The following is a 17,544-nucleotide window of genomic DNA, read 5'->3' on the forward strand; positions in this document are numbered from 1 at the left end:
GTCTGCCAGAATGCTTTAGAAGAATGTTTAGGTATACTGATTAAGTACATTGGTTGACAGACAGCCCACTTGCAACACCAGAGGAATTTTTGAATTTAAAAGAATAGATGGCTCTGGTTAGAGATTTATTGAGGTAAGATCTAATGTGTAGTGTGGTCGAATCTTACCAACTTTACTATCTGGTTAAGAGTCACAGTATAGCTAACATCGTGAAAAGAGACATGTTTTCCCAATATTAAATCTTTATTTTATTATATACAAAAATATTTTGTTGCAAATTAACAGAATTTCACAATTTGTACATTAACATTTTTATGCTGGACTATGCATGACATGAAAAAGTTAACTGTGTAAAAGACAACATGATAATGGGGGGAAAATCTTAGAATACAAAATGATTAAAAATGTAGTCCAACATGTTAGCTGATTTTATCCATGTAAAGATATAATACTAACAGGTCGCATTTTTGGGCCTGTTCCATAATATCATATTTCTTAGGCAACAGTTTAGTTGCTAAGTAATTTTCAGTTTTACATTAGAAAATGTAACTCAACAGTTGGTTAATGTGGCAACAGACAAAGTTTTCTTGATTTTGTTTTTTGCACTGCTGAGACCTGTATACATTAGGAGAACAATTTTTAAAACTCACAAGTACCAAGTCCAGTTTTAAAATTTAATAAGTTACACAAAAAGCATGCATGTTAGCATCCAAAAGAAGCCACTTGTGAAAACACACAAGGTAAGTCAAATCTTAATTCAAAGTGACATCAGAGACATATTTAATATAAATGTAAATCAAAGTTTAACTCAACCAAAATCTTGAATTTCTTAGCACAGTCCCTGACAAAGAAACTCCAGATTTTAGACTCCTTCAGTAATGGTGGGTCCCCTTACTATATACCACAATATATAGAAACATTATACATAGGCAGTGTAAGATTTGTGGGAGAAGGGTATACTCAACATGTATTTTTAAAAGTCAATAGAAAGTCTATGGAAGTAATATTTTGTATATCATGAACACAATATGATGTGTTAGACTGTGTTTTGAAACAGAATAGACCCCTGTTCAAAACTGTATTGTACTAGCCAATACAATGCCATCAAATAAAATCCAATGGTAAAAGAATCTTGTGACTCCTGCTCTATGCATTATTTGAGTGGTTAAGATAGTACAGAAAAGCCACTTGAGTTCTGGAAGAGGCTTTACTGTTCCTTATTTTCTAGAGAAGTACCTGTTGGGTATTTTATGGAGCAATATTTAGGTCAGTCTTGGAGGTGCCCAACTATCTCGTCTTTGAGCCTGGATAACAGCTGGCAGAGAGTCTCATTAAAAATAAAAGGGAGTTCAAGAGAAAATGTCCCCAGAACCAATTCAACTCTTTCATGCTTGAGGACAGGTTAGGGTTCCCTATCATATCTTACGTTAGCAGCAAATGGAGGAGCAAATGCCCACTAGCATGAAAGTTAAAAATACTGAGTACCAAAAATCTTTCCTTCTAATACACATGTATGATTCACATTTACTTCTGAGCAGAATTTGCCCCATAGAATATAAATACTGCCCAACTCCACTGTAAAAATAATTAATTGTTTATAGGTGGGTTTACTTAACAGGAATGGAACTACTTACTTTATAGAATGTCTTTAACCAAGATGTTTTTCATATTTTGTACAATTAACACTGCAAATTACATAAAGGACACCATATTGCAAATAATTTCTTACAGGCAACACCATTGACTTACTCAGGAATTCTCTATACTGAGAAATGGTGGGGTATGATTCCTCATAGCGATAGACATGTTAACCCACCACTCTCGTTATGAACTCGTGTACCAAAAAATGAAATACAAGTTCGTAACAAGAGTGGTATTTAGAGTGGTTGGCTATAAAAAGTTATTTGCAGTATGTTATCCTTAGAATAGAAAACTGTGTGCTTTGAAGGGTATGTCTACACTGCTGTTAGACACCCTGGTCTGGACCGTGACTTGGGCTCGCAGGGCTTGGGCTGTAGGGCTGTTTAATTGCAGTGTAGATGTCTGGGAGCGGCTGGAGCCCAGGATCTAGAACCCTGCGAGATGGGAGGGTGCACTCAAAAAGTTTTACCTTAGGGATTGACAGCAATTAGAATAAGGTTTAAGGTGAAAGGCCCAGTATACCAAAGAGGTTTGTTTCCACTATTTGATATGGATACCTGATTTCTCACAATACACTCTCTTCTTTTAAAACAAATAGGACCTGACATTTTTGACACTGAGTTTGCGAATACAAATTATATTGAAATAATCTCTCTAGGATTTAATGAATGGGGCACAGTTCTAAATGCAGAAGCACAAACCTGCCTTTGAACAGGAGCATGTATATTCCCCACTGGGTTTCACAACTATGAAAAAGAAAAATGCTGCTTTTAACCATCTTAATTTAAATGAAACAAGCACAGAAACAGTTTCCTTACTTTGCCAAAACCTTTTTTTTTAAAAACCTTCCCTTTATTGTTTTAGTAGTTTATGTTTAACACAGTACTGTACTATATTTGCTCCCACCCCCCTTTGATCTCTGCTGCTGCCTAATTGCGTATTTCCGGTTCCAAATGTGATGTGTCATTGAGCGGTAATTTTGTAACTCTGTTGTTCATAAGTCTGAGGTTCTACTATGCCTTAAAAATTTAGCGGCATCTCTCCCTCACTCACACATATCCATTGTTTTGTTATGATCAGTCAGTCAGCATAAAGTTTAGGTACTTTACTTTTCAGTGTCCAGGAAAAAGTGAGCAAGTGTTTAATACTCAGCAAGATGGACCAAATACGGAAGTGATTTCTGGACAATAGGAAATGTTAATTAGTATTTTGGGAGCTTAAAATTATAACAACTATACAGTACATACCATGAGAAATATTTTCATTTGTTCAAGCTTAATTCATTCATAGCATTGCTTCATTATTTATATATTATGCAGTTCAATTCAGTCTAACTTGTAAAAATACATCTTTAGCCTAATACCCTTCCTAGCGATATGTATTGACATGATGCTATCCCCATAGTTACAGTGGAGATAGCATCTTCATTCTAAAACTCTGTAGTGAATGGCTTAACAACGTCTCCAAAAAGTTGGTTTGAACTCAAAATTCTCATTGCTGTCAAACTAGAAGACTTTTTTTTTAAAAAGTAAAAGACAAGATTCAGCCATTTTTTAATGACCAAATGCGCTGAAAACCTATTTTTTCATAGTATAAAGAAAAGTTCCAATGTTTTCTGAACAGTTGTTTTAAATCCAAAGCAGGTGTGCTTATATAGCTAACTTGGTCGTCAATGAGAAAAGCATACTTTGCTAAATTTGAAAGATTTGGTAAAGAAATAAAAAATTTATTTTGCTTACCAGCTTAAGAGTGGGGATCCAGATAATCCCCATACAGGTTTTGATACACCAGGTTCTTATACACATCCTGGCAGACAATCCTTCCTATGAGGGAGCTCCCTCGCTGCTTCTACTTTAAAGATGACACCTAATTGGTATAGCAGGCCTGATGGCACTTACGCTAGGCTCCAGGATCAATTTTATATTTTGTACTTTACTGAACACATGAGGGCCTAGGCTCTAGCACAAAACACCACCACACTGGGTGGCTAGGCCCTTTTAACAGTCCTGTAAGTAGTACAGTAGTTGTCTGACTGGAACTTGGCACCTACATTTCCATTTGGTCAAACACGCTCTGACAAAGCTGCAGAATAAGTGAAATTTGCAATATACGGCCTTATAGTGTGGAAAGTAAAATCTTCTAATTTCACTTGTTAGGAAGGAGCTGGCTCAACCCACTTTTGGCATCACAGTTCAGGAGTTAGTTATTTCTAACTCATAATGAAAATGCGTAGTATCTGTCTAGATAACATTTCCTACATACAGCACATGTTTATCTCCTATTACATAGTAAACAATATGGACACTGATAGATTAATCATGGCTATAAAGTTATAGTACCAAGACTGAATCTTTAAAATATTCAAGCAAAGGCTCTACTAGCTGTTGGCACTAACAACAACACCAGATCTATTCCCCAAAGTGCCGTCAGAGCAGTAGCATCATGGAATCTGAAAGTACCAAACAGAAAAGTGTCATGCTGGCGCCACATCTTATGAAATCTACCAAACTTTAAAAATGAAACAAAACCCAGAATTTAACAGATTAAAAACAAAGTAGTAATACAAGGTTTCCTTAAAAGTTTCAGACTCCTTTCGAAAGTCTGAAATCTTAATACCAAGAGCCACAGAGAATACCAAGGCTATGCAAGGTTTTATGCAAGGTATAACATTTACAAAATATACTGAAATCTTTAAAAAATACTTTAGATATTTTTTAATCTTCTATAATATAACTTTAAAGACTCATGGTTTCTCTGTATAAAGTAACTACTTAAAACTACCTGAACCCTGTTTTCTTGTGTACAGAATCAAAAATCTTTAAAAACCCAAGGGCACACTATTGTTTTTACAATGTATCTACTCTTTTGGGTTTTCCATCAGAAAGAGAATTCAGCGGAAGTCCCCTTTTTGTTGGCATTCTGTGTCATACGCTTTGGCATGGAAAAAATAATTCAGAGTACAAATTCCTGTCACCAGACAGAAAATAAATTAAGTGGATAGATGACTGTAATTTAGACTCATAAACCTGGTAACTGATGAAGAATTGTGACTATATACAATAGCTAGCATAATATAAAATATGGTCACAAGAATAGTTTGTCTTAGTGACAATTTGTACTTTCATTTTATATTAATTAAGAAGAATTTATATTAGTAAAAGTCTTGAAAATATGAATCAATATGAACTTGGAGATAATAGGAATTTTGCCAGTGAGTCTACTGAATGGAGAATTAGTTCATCACTAAACACAAAAAATCATGTTATAAAACAAAATATAAATAACATTGATTTTTAGCATCTGACAATAACTTTCCAATTTCACAAGCTATTCAATGAAGAATGCAGTTTAAACACAACATGACAAATAGCACAAAAATCTCATTACATCACATTTCATGATACAACAGCTGATCACTCACAATATTGCAAAATGTAAAATAAGAGCCATCTAAATATTACAGGAACTGAATTCACAGATTAATATACAAATACTGAACAATGTCTCAATAAAGATGTAGCTTTCTTTAGCAATATGTTTTCACAAGTGTGAATAAATAGTCCTACACACTAAGCCTCATTATAAGGCTCTGCAATATAAGGCTCTCTTCTCAGGCTACTTCACCATGATCCTAACTACAATGGATTACATTACATACAACCTTTCTGACATCAGTACCTCAACTGTAATGGGCTAAAAGGTTGGCTCCCAAGAATAGACTAATAAGTAGAGTGCAAGGTATTGTTTTACATTATTGTTTTTTAAAGATACACATAGGGGGTGTCTACAGTACATCTGTCTAAATCAAAACAGACAACAAGAAACCATGAAACTGCAAAAGTGTATAAACATTGAGAAAGATGTCAGAGCAATATAGCAAAGCAGGGCTGGTCGCTGCTTTAATATTTAAAATTCTGCTCCCATAAAAAATTAATTTGAAGGTGCCTACCAGGAAAAGAATTAGTGTTTTCTCCTAAGAAGAACAACTGACATTTGACCACATGAACACTAACATGAACAAGAGTTTTACAAAAATTGTTTCAAGTATCCTTTCTTATCACAGTTAAAATGTAAGACCAAAATGCAAATGTTAAAGTGAATGACTTGAAAGTTTTTGATGAAGGCGGCAAAGGTACTAAATTAAAACATATAAAAATGCTTCAACACATTTCCTTCATGTGATATGAATAGAAAGGTTATCTGTATAAAGTTAGAAAAATTAAAATAAATTACATATTTAAGTACACTTTTCCTTCAATATGTTATATAAAAACTGAGAATAGTGTACTATCATCTTAATATACAGAGTAAAAATGCAAGGGCGCTGCAGGTATCTTCCATCTCCGCAGAATGTTTTCTGAGAATGTTTGTTGCAGCTAATTTCATTTGTTAGCTAACCCCATCTTCAGAAATCTGTCAGTATACCCAACTAATTGGGACCCATTGTGGCTCCAACCTCAGTTTCTCTATTGCAGTCTGTAGCTTCTCGAAGGCTTTGTCTAGATTGTCATTTACAATGATGAGATCAAAATAGTGGTTGTATGCTCTCTGGATCCGTGCACTTTCATCAACGGTTTTTTTCAAATCAGTGTCCTGTTGAAAAGATTTGGAGACTAATTAAAAATTGTGACACTGGCAGGTCATTACAAGTTCAGACAAAGATAAATGAAGGAACATAACTATTAATAACATCAGTTTGTCAGGTAGTGCAATTGAATGTTACTAGGTTTAATTGCAATATTAAACAAAAGCTTTCATTTACTACAAATACTTGTAAAAACTTTTACTTAAAAATATTTGATGGAGATAAAAGAAGGTATGCTTAATGTAATCTGGTTAACATTAAGAGCAAAACTTTCAAAATCTGCTATAAATTTGAATTCAGCAAAGCCCATAAAAGCATGTGCTCGAAGTTAAGTACATAGCAATGAGTGTGAGGGTAATATTTTCAGGAACACTTCAGGCAGCCAATTTTACTGGCCTTAAATATACTTAATTTTCCATCAGATACTGCCACCAAATCAAGAGTCTTGGTGCATGAGTTTTAGAATTCCATCTTCCAGTATCAAAGGATGAGCTCTGGCATTCCTTGTTATTTTGGACTGCATTTTATCCAATCATTTTACCTCTAAGATGTTGAGGTATGTGAGGCGTGTTTTAAGACTGCTGATGAGGACATTCTATGTCTGAAGTATAAGGTGATAAAAAGACATTATAAAACTGTCATTAATCCTGGATTTCCCATATATAGCACTACCAAGATATGGGTATCAGATCAGAAGCCACTTTTGCATACAACCAATTAAAAAAAAAACCCTGCAGTTGCTGGTTGGTTTGCTCCAATGTTCTCTTCCTCAAAAATAACTATTTCAAGGCCCAATACTAATGTAAAGTCACATAAGGCACACTGAAAAATTAGTTTTGTAAGTAGCACTTTCATAATAGTAAGTGAAGGTAGGAACTGAACAAATCCAGGTAGGAACTGAATAGAAACAGTCAAAGGAAGAAGAGGCCCATTCAATTACATCAGATAATGTCAGACAGCTAAAAAGTGACAAATTTTATAAATTCTCATATAGAAATGCTAGACGTCTAAATAAATACTAAGATGGGTGAACTTGAGTGCCTAGTATTAAATGAGGATATTGATCCTCACAGAATCACAGAAACTTGATATAATGATGATAATCAAAGGGACATGATAATACCATGGTTCAAAATATATAGGAATGACAGAATAGGTTGCATTGATTGGGCGGTGGCACTATATGTGAGTGAGAGTCAAATACAGTAAAAATCTTAAACGAATCAAACTGTACCATAGAATTGCTATGGATAGGAATTCCATGCTTGAATAATAAGAATATAGCAGCAGGAATATACTACCGGCCACCTGACCAGGATGGTGATGGTTTCTGTGAAATGTTCTGAGAGATTACAGTGGCTATAAAAATAGAAAACTCAATAATGGGGGATTTTAACTATTCCCATATTGACTAGCTGTGTGTCACCTCAGGATGGGATGCAGAGATAAAGTTTCTAAACATCATTAATGACTGTTTTCTGGAGCAGTTAATCCTGGAACACACAAGGGGAGAGGCAATTCCTGATTTAGTCCTAAGTGGAGCACAGGATCTGGTCCAAGAGGTGAATATAGCTGAACCACTTGATAATAACAAGCATGAATATAAATAAATGTATATTAGGAATTAGGTAGGAATTCCAAAGAAGTCCACCACAGTAGCATTTAACTTCAGAAAGGGGAACTACACAAAAATGAGGAAGCTAATTAAATGGAAATTAAAAGGTACAGAAATGAAATGCCCACAAGCTGCATGGAAACTTTAAAAAAACATCACAATAAAGAGACAAATTAAATGTATACCCCAAATTAAAAAACATAGCAAGAGGACCAAAATAGTGCCACAATGGCTAAGCAATAAAGTAAAAGAAGTGGCTAGAGGCAAAAAAGTATCCCTTCAAAATTGGAAGGCGCATATCTGGTAAATCAAGTGTAAAAGTAGCAGGCCAACAAAGACTTTGAAGAGCAACTATCAAAAGACTCAAAAACAGCAAAACAATTTTTAATTCAATAGTAGCAGGAAGCCTGTTAAACAATCAGTGGGGCAATTGGACGATCGAGGTGCTAAAGGAGCACTCAAGGAAGATAAGACCATTGCGAAAGAGCTAAATGAATTCTTTGCATCAGTCTTCACTGCAGAGGATGTGAGGGAGATACCCACACCTGAGTCATTCTCTTTAGGTGACAAATCTGAAGTACTATCCAGATTGAGGGATAAATAGAGGAGATTTTGGAACAAACTGATAAATTAAACAGTAATAAGTTTCCAGGACCAGATGGTATTCAATCAAGTGTTTTGAAGGGACTCAAATATGAAAATGCAGAACTATTAACTGGGGTATGTAACCCATCACTTAAATCAGCTTCCGTATCAGAGGACTGAAGGATGGCTAATGTGGCACCAATTTAAAAAAAAACAAAAAAACTTCAGAGGTGAGCCTGGCAATTAAAAGCCAGCAATCAGTACCAGGCAAACTGGTTGAAACTATAGTAAAGAACAGAATTATCAGATGCATAGATGAACACAATATGTTGGGGAAAAGTAAAGGGAAATCATGCCTCACCAATCTATTATAATTCTTTGAGAGGGTCAACAAACGTGGACAAGGATGATCCAGACATAGTATACATGGATTTTCAGAAAGCCTATGACAAGGTCCCACACCAAAGACTCTTAAGCAAAGCAAGGAGTCATGGGATAAAAGTGAAAGTCCTCTCATGGATCAGTAACCAGTTAAAAGACAGGAAAAAAAGGATAGGAATAAATGGTCAATTTCCAGAATGGAGAGCAGTAAATAGTGGTGTCCCCCAAGGATGTATACTGGGACCAGTGCTGTTAAATATATTCATAAATGGATCTGGACAAAGGGGGCAAACAGTGAGGTGGCAAAGTTTGCAGATGGTATAAAATTAGTCAGAATAGTTAAGTCCAAAGGAGACTGCGAGGAGTTACAAAAGGATCTCACAAAACTGGTGACTGAGCAACAAAATGGCAGATGAAATTCAAAGATGAACATTGCAAAGTAGTGAACATTGGAAGATATACTTCCAACTATACACAGAAAAAAATGGAATCTAAATTAGCTGTTACCACTCAAGAGATTTTGGATAGTTCTCTGAAAACATCTGTTCAATGTGCAGTGGCAGTCAAAAAAGCTAAACAGACTGTTAGAAAACATTAGTAAAGGGATAGACAATAAGACAGTAGATATCATAATGCCACTATATAAATCCATAGTATGCCCACACCTTGAATATTGCATGCAGTTCTGGTTGTCCCATTTCAAAAAAGATATATTAGAATTGGAAAAGGTACAGAGAAGGGCAACAAAAATGATTAACAATATGGAACAGCTTCCACATAAGGAGAGAGAAAAAGACTGGGACTTTTCAGCTTGGAAAAGAAACAACTAAGGGGGGATATGACAGAGGTCTATAAAATCAAGAATGGTATGGAGGAGAAAGTGAATAGAAAGTTTAGTTACCCCTTCACGTAACATAAGAACTAAGGGTCACTCACTGAAATGAATAGGTAGGAGGTGTAAAACAAACAAAAGGAAGTACTTCTTCATACAATGCAAAATCAACATGTGAAACTCATTGCCAGGGGATGTTATGAAGGCCAAAACTATAACCAGATTAAAAAAAGAATTAGATAAATTCATGGAGGATAGCTCCATCAATTAGCCAAGATGGTTAAGGATGCAACCCTATGATTTGAGTGTCCCAAGCCTCTGATTGCCAGAAGCTGGGAGTAGACAACAGGGGATGGATCACACTTATAATTGCCTTGTTCTGTTCATTCCCTCTGAAGCACCTGGCATTGACTGCTGTTGGAAGACAGGATACTGGGCTAGATGGACCATTGGTCTGACCCAGAATGGCCAATCTTATGATCTTATTTTCTAAAGGAGGAATGCTAATTTAGCACCATAAGAGCCAGAAGCAATAGGGAACTTTGTAATAGCTTGTTATATAGAAATGATTTAAAATAATTCACTAGTATGAAAAGCAGATTCAACCTTCCAAATGCATCCATTTACTCAGAAGTGGCTGCATAAATGGATGAAATTGAAAAGAATACACACTATCTCTGTGTGTAACACACACACACACACACATTCTGTATACATATATATATAAAATGCACAGCAAAAACATTCTTTAGGTTGCAAAGTCAAACACTTGAAAATTAGGAAATGCCAGATTTACAATTGCACGTGCAACTTATTTCCCAGTTTTAAAAAGAAAAAGGTAAAAACTAATTATTTTATGTGTAAATGTAACAATATCCCACCCCAATCATGAATCATCAGTAGGATTTTAACTGTTGGCATTACAGCAGAGACTGCTCCTATCAGAGCTTCTTACAGGACTAAGAACATCAACTGGCAGCAGGAGAAGGCTGTTTTCTCAGACGGGAGAGGGGAAAAAATGGGTTGCTGGGTCCAGATGGTGGATACAGGGAGCAGTCAGGGGAAGTCCAGCCCAGCTCTCTCCCTTATGCCACTGGAGTTGGGGGAGTTCCTGACCAATGTGTTAACCCAGAGAGTGGACTGGTATCATATGCTCAGTCCAATGGGTGGCCTAAGGGAGCACAGCTCATATTCTTTCCCCCATCTCTTCCCCTCCCCAGAAGTTAGAGAAACTCCTAGTCTACGGGGCCACTTGGCTCCATGTGTTGCAGCCAGGTAATTTACAGATCAGAGAAGCCCAGTTTGGTTCTCCATCATCTTCCTCACTCCCTTTGGCAGTTGCCAGGTGTTCCCAGTGCAGCATGTGCTGCTGCTCTGGCAGCAGTGCAAGCCTGCTCAGTGACTGACAGGCTGTCAAAATCCTCCTGAAGAACACAAGTGAGAGAAGGACAATTTTGATTTTTAAGCCATTTATATTTTAAGGCAATCTCAATGGGACTTTATGGGACAAAGAAAAGGTCTCTCTGAAGCCCAAAAAGATTCCCCCTCCCAAATATCAAAGGTCTGCTGCAAAGAATGAAGGTGAAAGAACATCTCAAAGGCTGCAAGTATCCTTTATAATAGAAAATGTTAGACAATCCAAATTACAGGGATTGCTATCAAACCCCACCTTAATAAATCAATTAACTTTATTTAAAAATCTAGCAATCCATGTCAAAGAATATAACAAATAATATTTGATCAGTTTAAATTACACTGTATTATGTAACCTAAGATATGTAATCTAACATAAATCTTGCCTTATCTTCGTTAGCAAGACATTACATTCACATGTTACAAAGAACATGCTGTAAAGGAAAACGGTTTAAGAAAATCCAGTGAAAAGGAAACTAAAGATGGAAGAGTTTGCTTACTGTTAGAAGTTTGGTTGTAATTCCAGCATCCACCACAGCCTTGTGCATAGCACGCAGAGTCTCTAACTCTGGAGCAGCAATAAACACTACATAGGGCATAAATTCTGAAGTCCTCAATACTTTCAAGGCCTAGAAACAAGAAAAATACACACACAAACAAACAAAAATCCCCAGAAACACTAGACTAAATTGAATTAGCTAAAAATGAGAATAAGTCACTGTATTTCTCAGTCACTAAAGAGTGAAGTACTTCCATTTTAACCTGGTACCATTAAACAAAAGACACAAATTTTTGCACTCCTAGCCCATCATCAAAGTGCTCATACCAAAGGATGGTATGAGACTCCCTTCTGAAACATTTAAAATCACTCTTACATTGGCCAAATGGGTTACTGATCAGCAATGCAAAACACTTCGTTACAGGACCTGAACTGCTTTGCACATTCCGGACCTCTTCCACCTCAAAGTGCCAAAAATCCAAACTAACATGTGAGTCTTCCATGGTACTGTAGCGTACAAGATTGGCTTAAAAGTCTTCAGATTTAAAACATACCTCTTCAACACTTTGATACTCATCTTAGGGTACATGATACATTACATACCTGTGGGTTCACATCCAAGATGCATGTCCTTCCGGTCTGAACCACTTCAAGGATAGAATCTATTTTGGTGCCATAAAGGTTTCCTTCATACTCTCCATGTTCTAAATATCTGCCAGCTTTAATATCTGCCTCCATTTCGGCTCGTGACACAAATCTGTATGCTTGTCCATCTTTTTCATCATCCCTTGGCTTTCGTGAAGTAACTAAATAAATTTTTTTTGACAAATCACTGAATATAAAAACCGCCAATATATCCTAGATTGGATTGGCTGTAAAGCCACAGACATATAATGTATGGGTCTTTTCTGTGTGTGGAACAAACCATTGTCCAAGCTCATGTTCAAAACTTACGAGCACAATTCCTCCCATACCCATTCCGTCTGCCCTACTCTCTTCCTTCCCTCATTTAATCTACCCTTTTATTTCTTTTTTTCTTCACCTTCATCATTCCTTATTCACTCCATACCCAAAATTTATTATGCTTCCTCTTAACCAATCACCACTGCATAAAATTTTCAAAAGCACAAAGTTCCATTTTCAAAGATGACAGACACTTAGGAGCCTAAGTCCCACTGATTTTCAATGAGATTTAGGGCTTGTCTACACTGGTGCTGATGCCGACAAAACTTTGTCACTTAGCAGGATGCTTTTTTCATACCCCTGAGCGACAAAAGTTTTGAAGGCATAAGTGCCAGGGTAGACAAACCCTTAGGCTCTTTCCAGCTAATCCCAACACACTAATTTCTTTCTCAATCTCTCTCTCAGACACAGTGTGTGAAAGTGGAAAAGCCATAGGAAAACACTAATTACCCAGTCCTCCTTCAAGACCCACTTCTACTGTAAAGCTGATGGTAAATTTTCAAGTGCTAGTAGTTAGGCAGTTGGCCAGTAGAAGCTTTTATTATTTGTCTTATTTATTTCCTATAGTAACATTTAAAAAAAAAAAATTGTCAAGCTAACTAGGCTCAAAACTTCCCTACATAAATGCATGTCCTTTTTACAGCTTCCCTCATGATCCCTCCACAACTCATTTGTTGCTTCTTGTCTTAAATTAAGTAGTGAACTCTTCAGGGCAAACACTGTATTTTAACTGTTTACAGCACATAGTACAATGGGACCCTGATTCTGAATGGGGCCTCTAGGTGATACTAGTGAATAATGAAATGTTAAATATATTTTATTATTGTTAAATAGTTTTCACCATTCTCATCTTCATTATTACAGAAAACCACAAGTCTCACTAACCTCATGGACCATATGCTGTTTTGAGGCTGAAACCTTACCGATGCATAAGATACTACAATGAATATGGTATAAAATCCTAGATGGACTAGACAGTTGATCTGAGGAACTTGAAATGGCATTTGGAAAGTGAGCAATGGCAGACTTCATATCCAAAATAGGTTTTATGAAATCTGAAGCGGAGGGAAGGTGAACTTGGCACTGAATCCAAATCCACAGAATCCAGAGGATTCCAACTCAATGCCACATACACATTAGACATACACATTCTAAGAGTGGGGATCAATATTGATAACACACATCTGAAAAATGAGGATCAGTATTGACAATATTAGAGGGAGAACACAACCTTGATGTAAGAGAAAAAATCTTTTATGAAGAGTCTGAAAACATTTTATTGTTCAGTTATAGAAACTGTGAAACCTTTCTGAGACCATTTTTACCTCCAAGTAGGAATATGTATATATGTATTTATTTAGATTTAGCTCTGCATATGACAGCAGTTTTAAGTGCACATCTTTTCTATATACCTACTCTCACACATATGCATGAACGCATAGTGTACAGACATACACTAATATTAGTGTATATGTACTTATATGAATCTCCAAATAAGTTATTATGGTAGCTTGGTTAAATAATATGTTGTTGGTGTAGTGCTTGACAATTTGCCTTGTCTATTTAGGTTGTCAGATATTTAACACATGGACAATGTCTTCTCTGAGTTCTGTGACATCCCTATTCAAGTAGCCAAAAGTGAGCTAAATAAATAATGTTGGCACATATACTAATTGTGAAATCTCATTTATTACTTATCTGCAGTTATGACATCTTACAGAAACTTATAATTTGTTAATTTTTAGACAATTTACTGTTAATGTTATGCTGTGCATTACCCTTTGACATGGATTATTAACCTGATTCTCAGCATAGGTTCCTTTGGAGAGATTATGCTACCAGATATGCACCCAGATTCTTAGGGCATGGACCAGTTCTGGGGTTTGCTGAGCATTACAGATGAGGAAAGAGACTGAGACTCCTGGTTTGTCTTTCGGACCTGCCTTCCTCCCCACTACTGCCAGTCCCATTCCTTGCTGCATACTATGAGGCAGAAGAGAAGAGATGGCTCTTAGAAGTGTAACTGGCTGGGAATAACAGGTATGTATTCTGTGCTCAGAAGTCAGCCAGAAGGGGTGGTTTGGCAGACAGGAAGGAGAGGTTCTTTGAGAAAGTGCGAAGTAGGAGAAAATTTACATACTGCAGGAAAGGCTAGCTTTCATCAGTTAAAAGGAAGAACAGAGCAGAGAGGGGTGGGGCTGGTGCAGGAAGGAGGAGGAAAAAATGACATTAACTGGCCTCTCATCCCTCAGTTTATAACCTTAACAACCAATAAAATTGAATCCATAGTTTACTGATCGCTAGGATACTATGAGTTAAATCTAGGAAATAAAAATTCATAGGGAAGTTTTAGTTTCATATACAGAGAAAAATAAAGAGCTCATTTAAAGACTAAAATTTAAAGAGCAAAATTCCAGTAACTGTTCATTATTAAAATTCATCAGGAACTTTTAGAAGCACTCAGATATTGATAATCTGGACTACAGAAAACTCCCCAAATAGATATACTTGGATATTATTGCCACAAAAATGTATTGGAACTCCTGTCCTCAGCACAAAAAGACAAAGGTTTTGCTGGTAGTTAGATGTCATTAACATAGAAATAGGATTTTCCTACTTATTGAGGAGATTGAAAACTTATTTCATTCTTCAGACCAAGTTTTAAACACACAATTATTACTCCCAGACTGAGTCATCACTAGGACAAGTTTCAAATTACAGCAGTGATTCCCAACTCGTGGCCCAGGGGGTCTTTCAAAGTGGCCCGCCATTCCCCTCCTGCTGGCTGCAGAAGGGAGCTGCTGCCTAAGGCCCAGGTAGAGCATGTTGCCACAGGGCTATGTGACTGGTGCAGGCTCCTTGCTGTACCCAAGGGGATGGGAGGATCAGCACTCCCTTCCCCGGGCTCCAGCAGGGAACACAGGAAAGCACTCTGCCTGGATCTCTAGGTGCTGGGGACAGAGGGAGGGGAGCACTGATCTCCTGTCCCCCTGGCTGCAAAAGGGAGCCTTTGCCTAGGTAATGAACTGGAGTGCAAGAGGCTACAGGACACGTGCGGTTTCCCTGCTGCAGCCAGCGGGAAGGGAGATCAGCAAGGAGGCAGCCTCCTCACTGAACTCCTTCTGTCTGGCTGCAGTGGGTGGGTGGGGAGCTGGCGGAACAACCAGGACCCACCATGCTTGAGGAGAAGGGCAGGACTCTAAAAATCAGTGCCTTCTGGTTTGGCCTGCACTTAGCAGGCCACCCACCATGACTTAGCTGCCAGGCCATGTGCTTCGGTGTACAGGGACAATCACTCATCCGCACTAGTGCTTTGTCTCTGAGTGTGTGACATACTGTGAGTAATTTGTAAGTGTAAAATAGTGAATGTAAAAATAAGCACAGTAGCATCAAAATGTTTACTTTAAATATGTAAGTGATTTGTAGTCCTTAATAGTGTATACATCAATACATTTTTTGAGTTGATAGACTGGTGGTCCTTCAAGGTTGTAAAAATGGTATTTGGGGCCTTCGAGCCAAAAAAGTTGGGAACCACTGGATTAGAGTACATTTTTCCAGATGAATTACAAGCTCCTGTAAATAGGATTTGATGGTAGGAGTGCTGACAACTTACATGGCACTGTAGTTCCAAACCTAGTAGGATTCAATACTATAAATCTGTTTTTCAAACTTCTTCGACCCACTCCCTGGGCCCCTATTAAGACCAATGTCTTCCTCTGAAAAGGAGGCATTTTGGCTACCTCCTCATATATTTGGATTTCATGACGATCAAATTCTACATAGAAAAAAAGTAACAAAAGTATTAAAAACAGATCAAGTCATTTCCATTTGTAGAAAACTTCAGCAATTCTGTTTTGTAATTATATATTACTTATTACTGTTAAAAAGTACTTAAAAGGTATTTATCTGATATATTTCACAGTTTTCTTATGTATAAACAGAAATGGGAATACTGTAGATTCTTTCAATGACCATCTACTGTAGGCAGTGATTCTGTAGTAGAATTGTCTTTGGGAAATGTAGGCAATAGTCACACCATGCCAGTGTTTACCACTGTGCCAATGGTGTTTAAGTATTTAGAAACTTGTTCTTTGATTCTTTATTCTGTCCTCTCATGCATCTGCTCAAGAGCAACAACTTTTCTTTGGGCACCATGATTTAACCACAAAAACTACCCTGTTTATAATTTCTGGTCTAGTTAATTGATTTGCAAATCAAGCTACTATAATTTATTTTAAAACTTTCGGCTATAACACAGACATTTGTTGTCATGCTAGGTTATCACACTAGGTCCAGCAGATTAAACTAAATATAAAATGCAAATTCAGAAACTCTACAACATACTGGACTTGTACACTATTCTACTGGGTTTACACATAATGTAAAAGACTAAAATGTACCTGCATTTCTGGTTGTGAGATACATCATCTTTTTCTTTTTTTTGCTACTTATTGTTCCACAAAAGGGCCCTGAAAGTAAAACAGACAAGAGAACTGAAAGCTCTCAAAACTCACTTCTTGAAAAATATCTTTTTATGGTCACTTACTCTATAGGATTTTAGGATTAACTAAAAAGACATCCATATTCTGAAAGATGGTTGCACATTTTTTTTAAAACCAGAAACGCAGTATGAGCTTTACTGGAGAGACTAATCATTAATAATCCTCTTTGCATATATTTTAAACGATATAGCAGACACATAAAAGTTAATGCTCTGCATAAAATGTATCAAAAAACAAAATGAGTTTTTAGAAACAAATATTAAAGGACAAAAATTGTTTCCAGTAAATATTTATATATATATTTTAAAAGCAACTTGAAAAAATAATTGTAACAAAATGGTCACCATATGGTTAATTTTCCCGCTTAATTTTACCATTCACCAGCAGGTAGCAAAAAAGTGTCAGAACTCTGAAAACAGGGAGTGTACATTCTGATCCTTGCTCTTCCAGTCAAGGTCAAAACAAGATACATTTGTAATGACTAGCATTTACTTTATATATTGAAACCACCAGTGGAGCCTCTTTTAT

At 36.7% G+C, this 17,544-nt stretch overlaps 1 protein-coding gene across 6 annotated transcripts in view; it reads right to left on the reverse strand.

Moving 5' to 3' along the window:
- Positions 1-234: 234 nt before the first annotated feature.
- PALS2 (protein associated with LIN7 2, MAGUK p55 family member) overlaps positions 235-17,544 on the reverse strand; it is a 108,363-nt gene continuing 91,053 nt past the window's right edge. For 4 of the 6 annotated variants that reach the window (XM_067562052.1, XM_067562050.1, XM_067562051.1 and 1 more), the window contains exons 8-12: positions 16,915-16,983; positions 16,128-16,289; positions 12,155-12,357; positions 11,553-11,681; positions 5,193-6,234 (exon numbers count right to left, since the gene is read on the reverse strand). In XM_067562052.1, the coding sequence (XP_067418153.1) occupies positions 6,058-6,234; positions 11,553-11,681; positions 12,155-12,357; positions 16,128-16,289; positions 16,915-16,983 (740 nt within the window). In that variant the 3' untranslated portion in view covers positions 5,193-6,057. Of the gene's footprint in view, positions 4,091-5,192; positions 6,235-11,552; positions 11,682-12,154; positions 12,358-16,127; positions 16,290-16,914; positions 16,984-17,544 lie in introns of those variants that run through there. The other 2 variants (XM_067562054.1, XM_067562053.1) reach the window with 2 other exon arrangements.

The sequence above is a fragment of the Emydura macquarii genome, unplaced genomic scaffold, assembly GCF_026122565.2.
Source record: "Emydura macquarii macquarii isolate MOO-44397 ecotype Brisbane River unplaced genomic scaffold, CSIRO-AGI_Emac_v2 contig_2422, whole genome shotgun sequence".
Lineage (NCBI taxonomy): Eukaryota > Metazoa > Chordata > Testudines > Chelidae > Emydura > Emydura macquarii.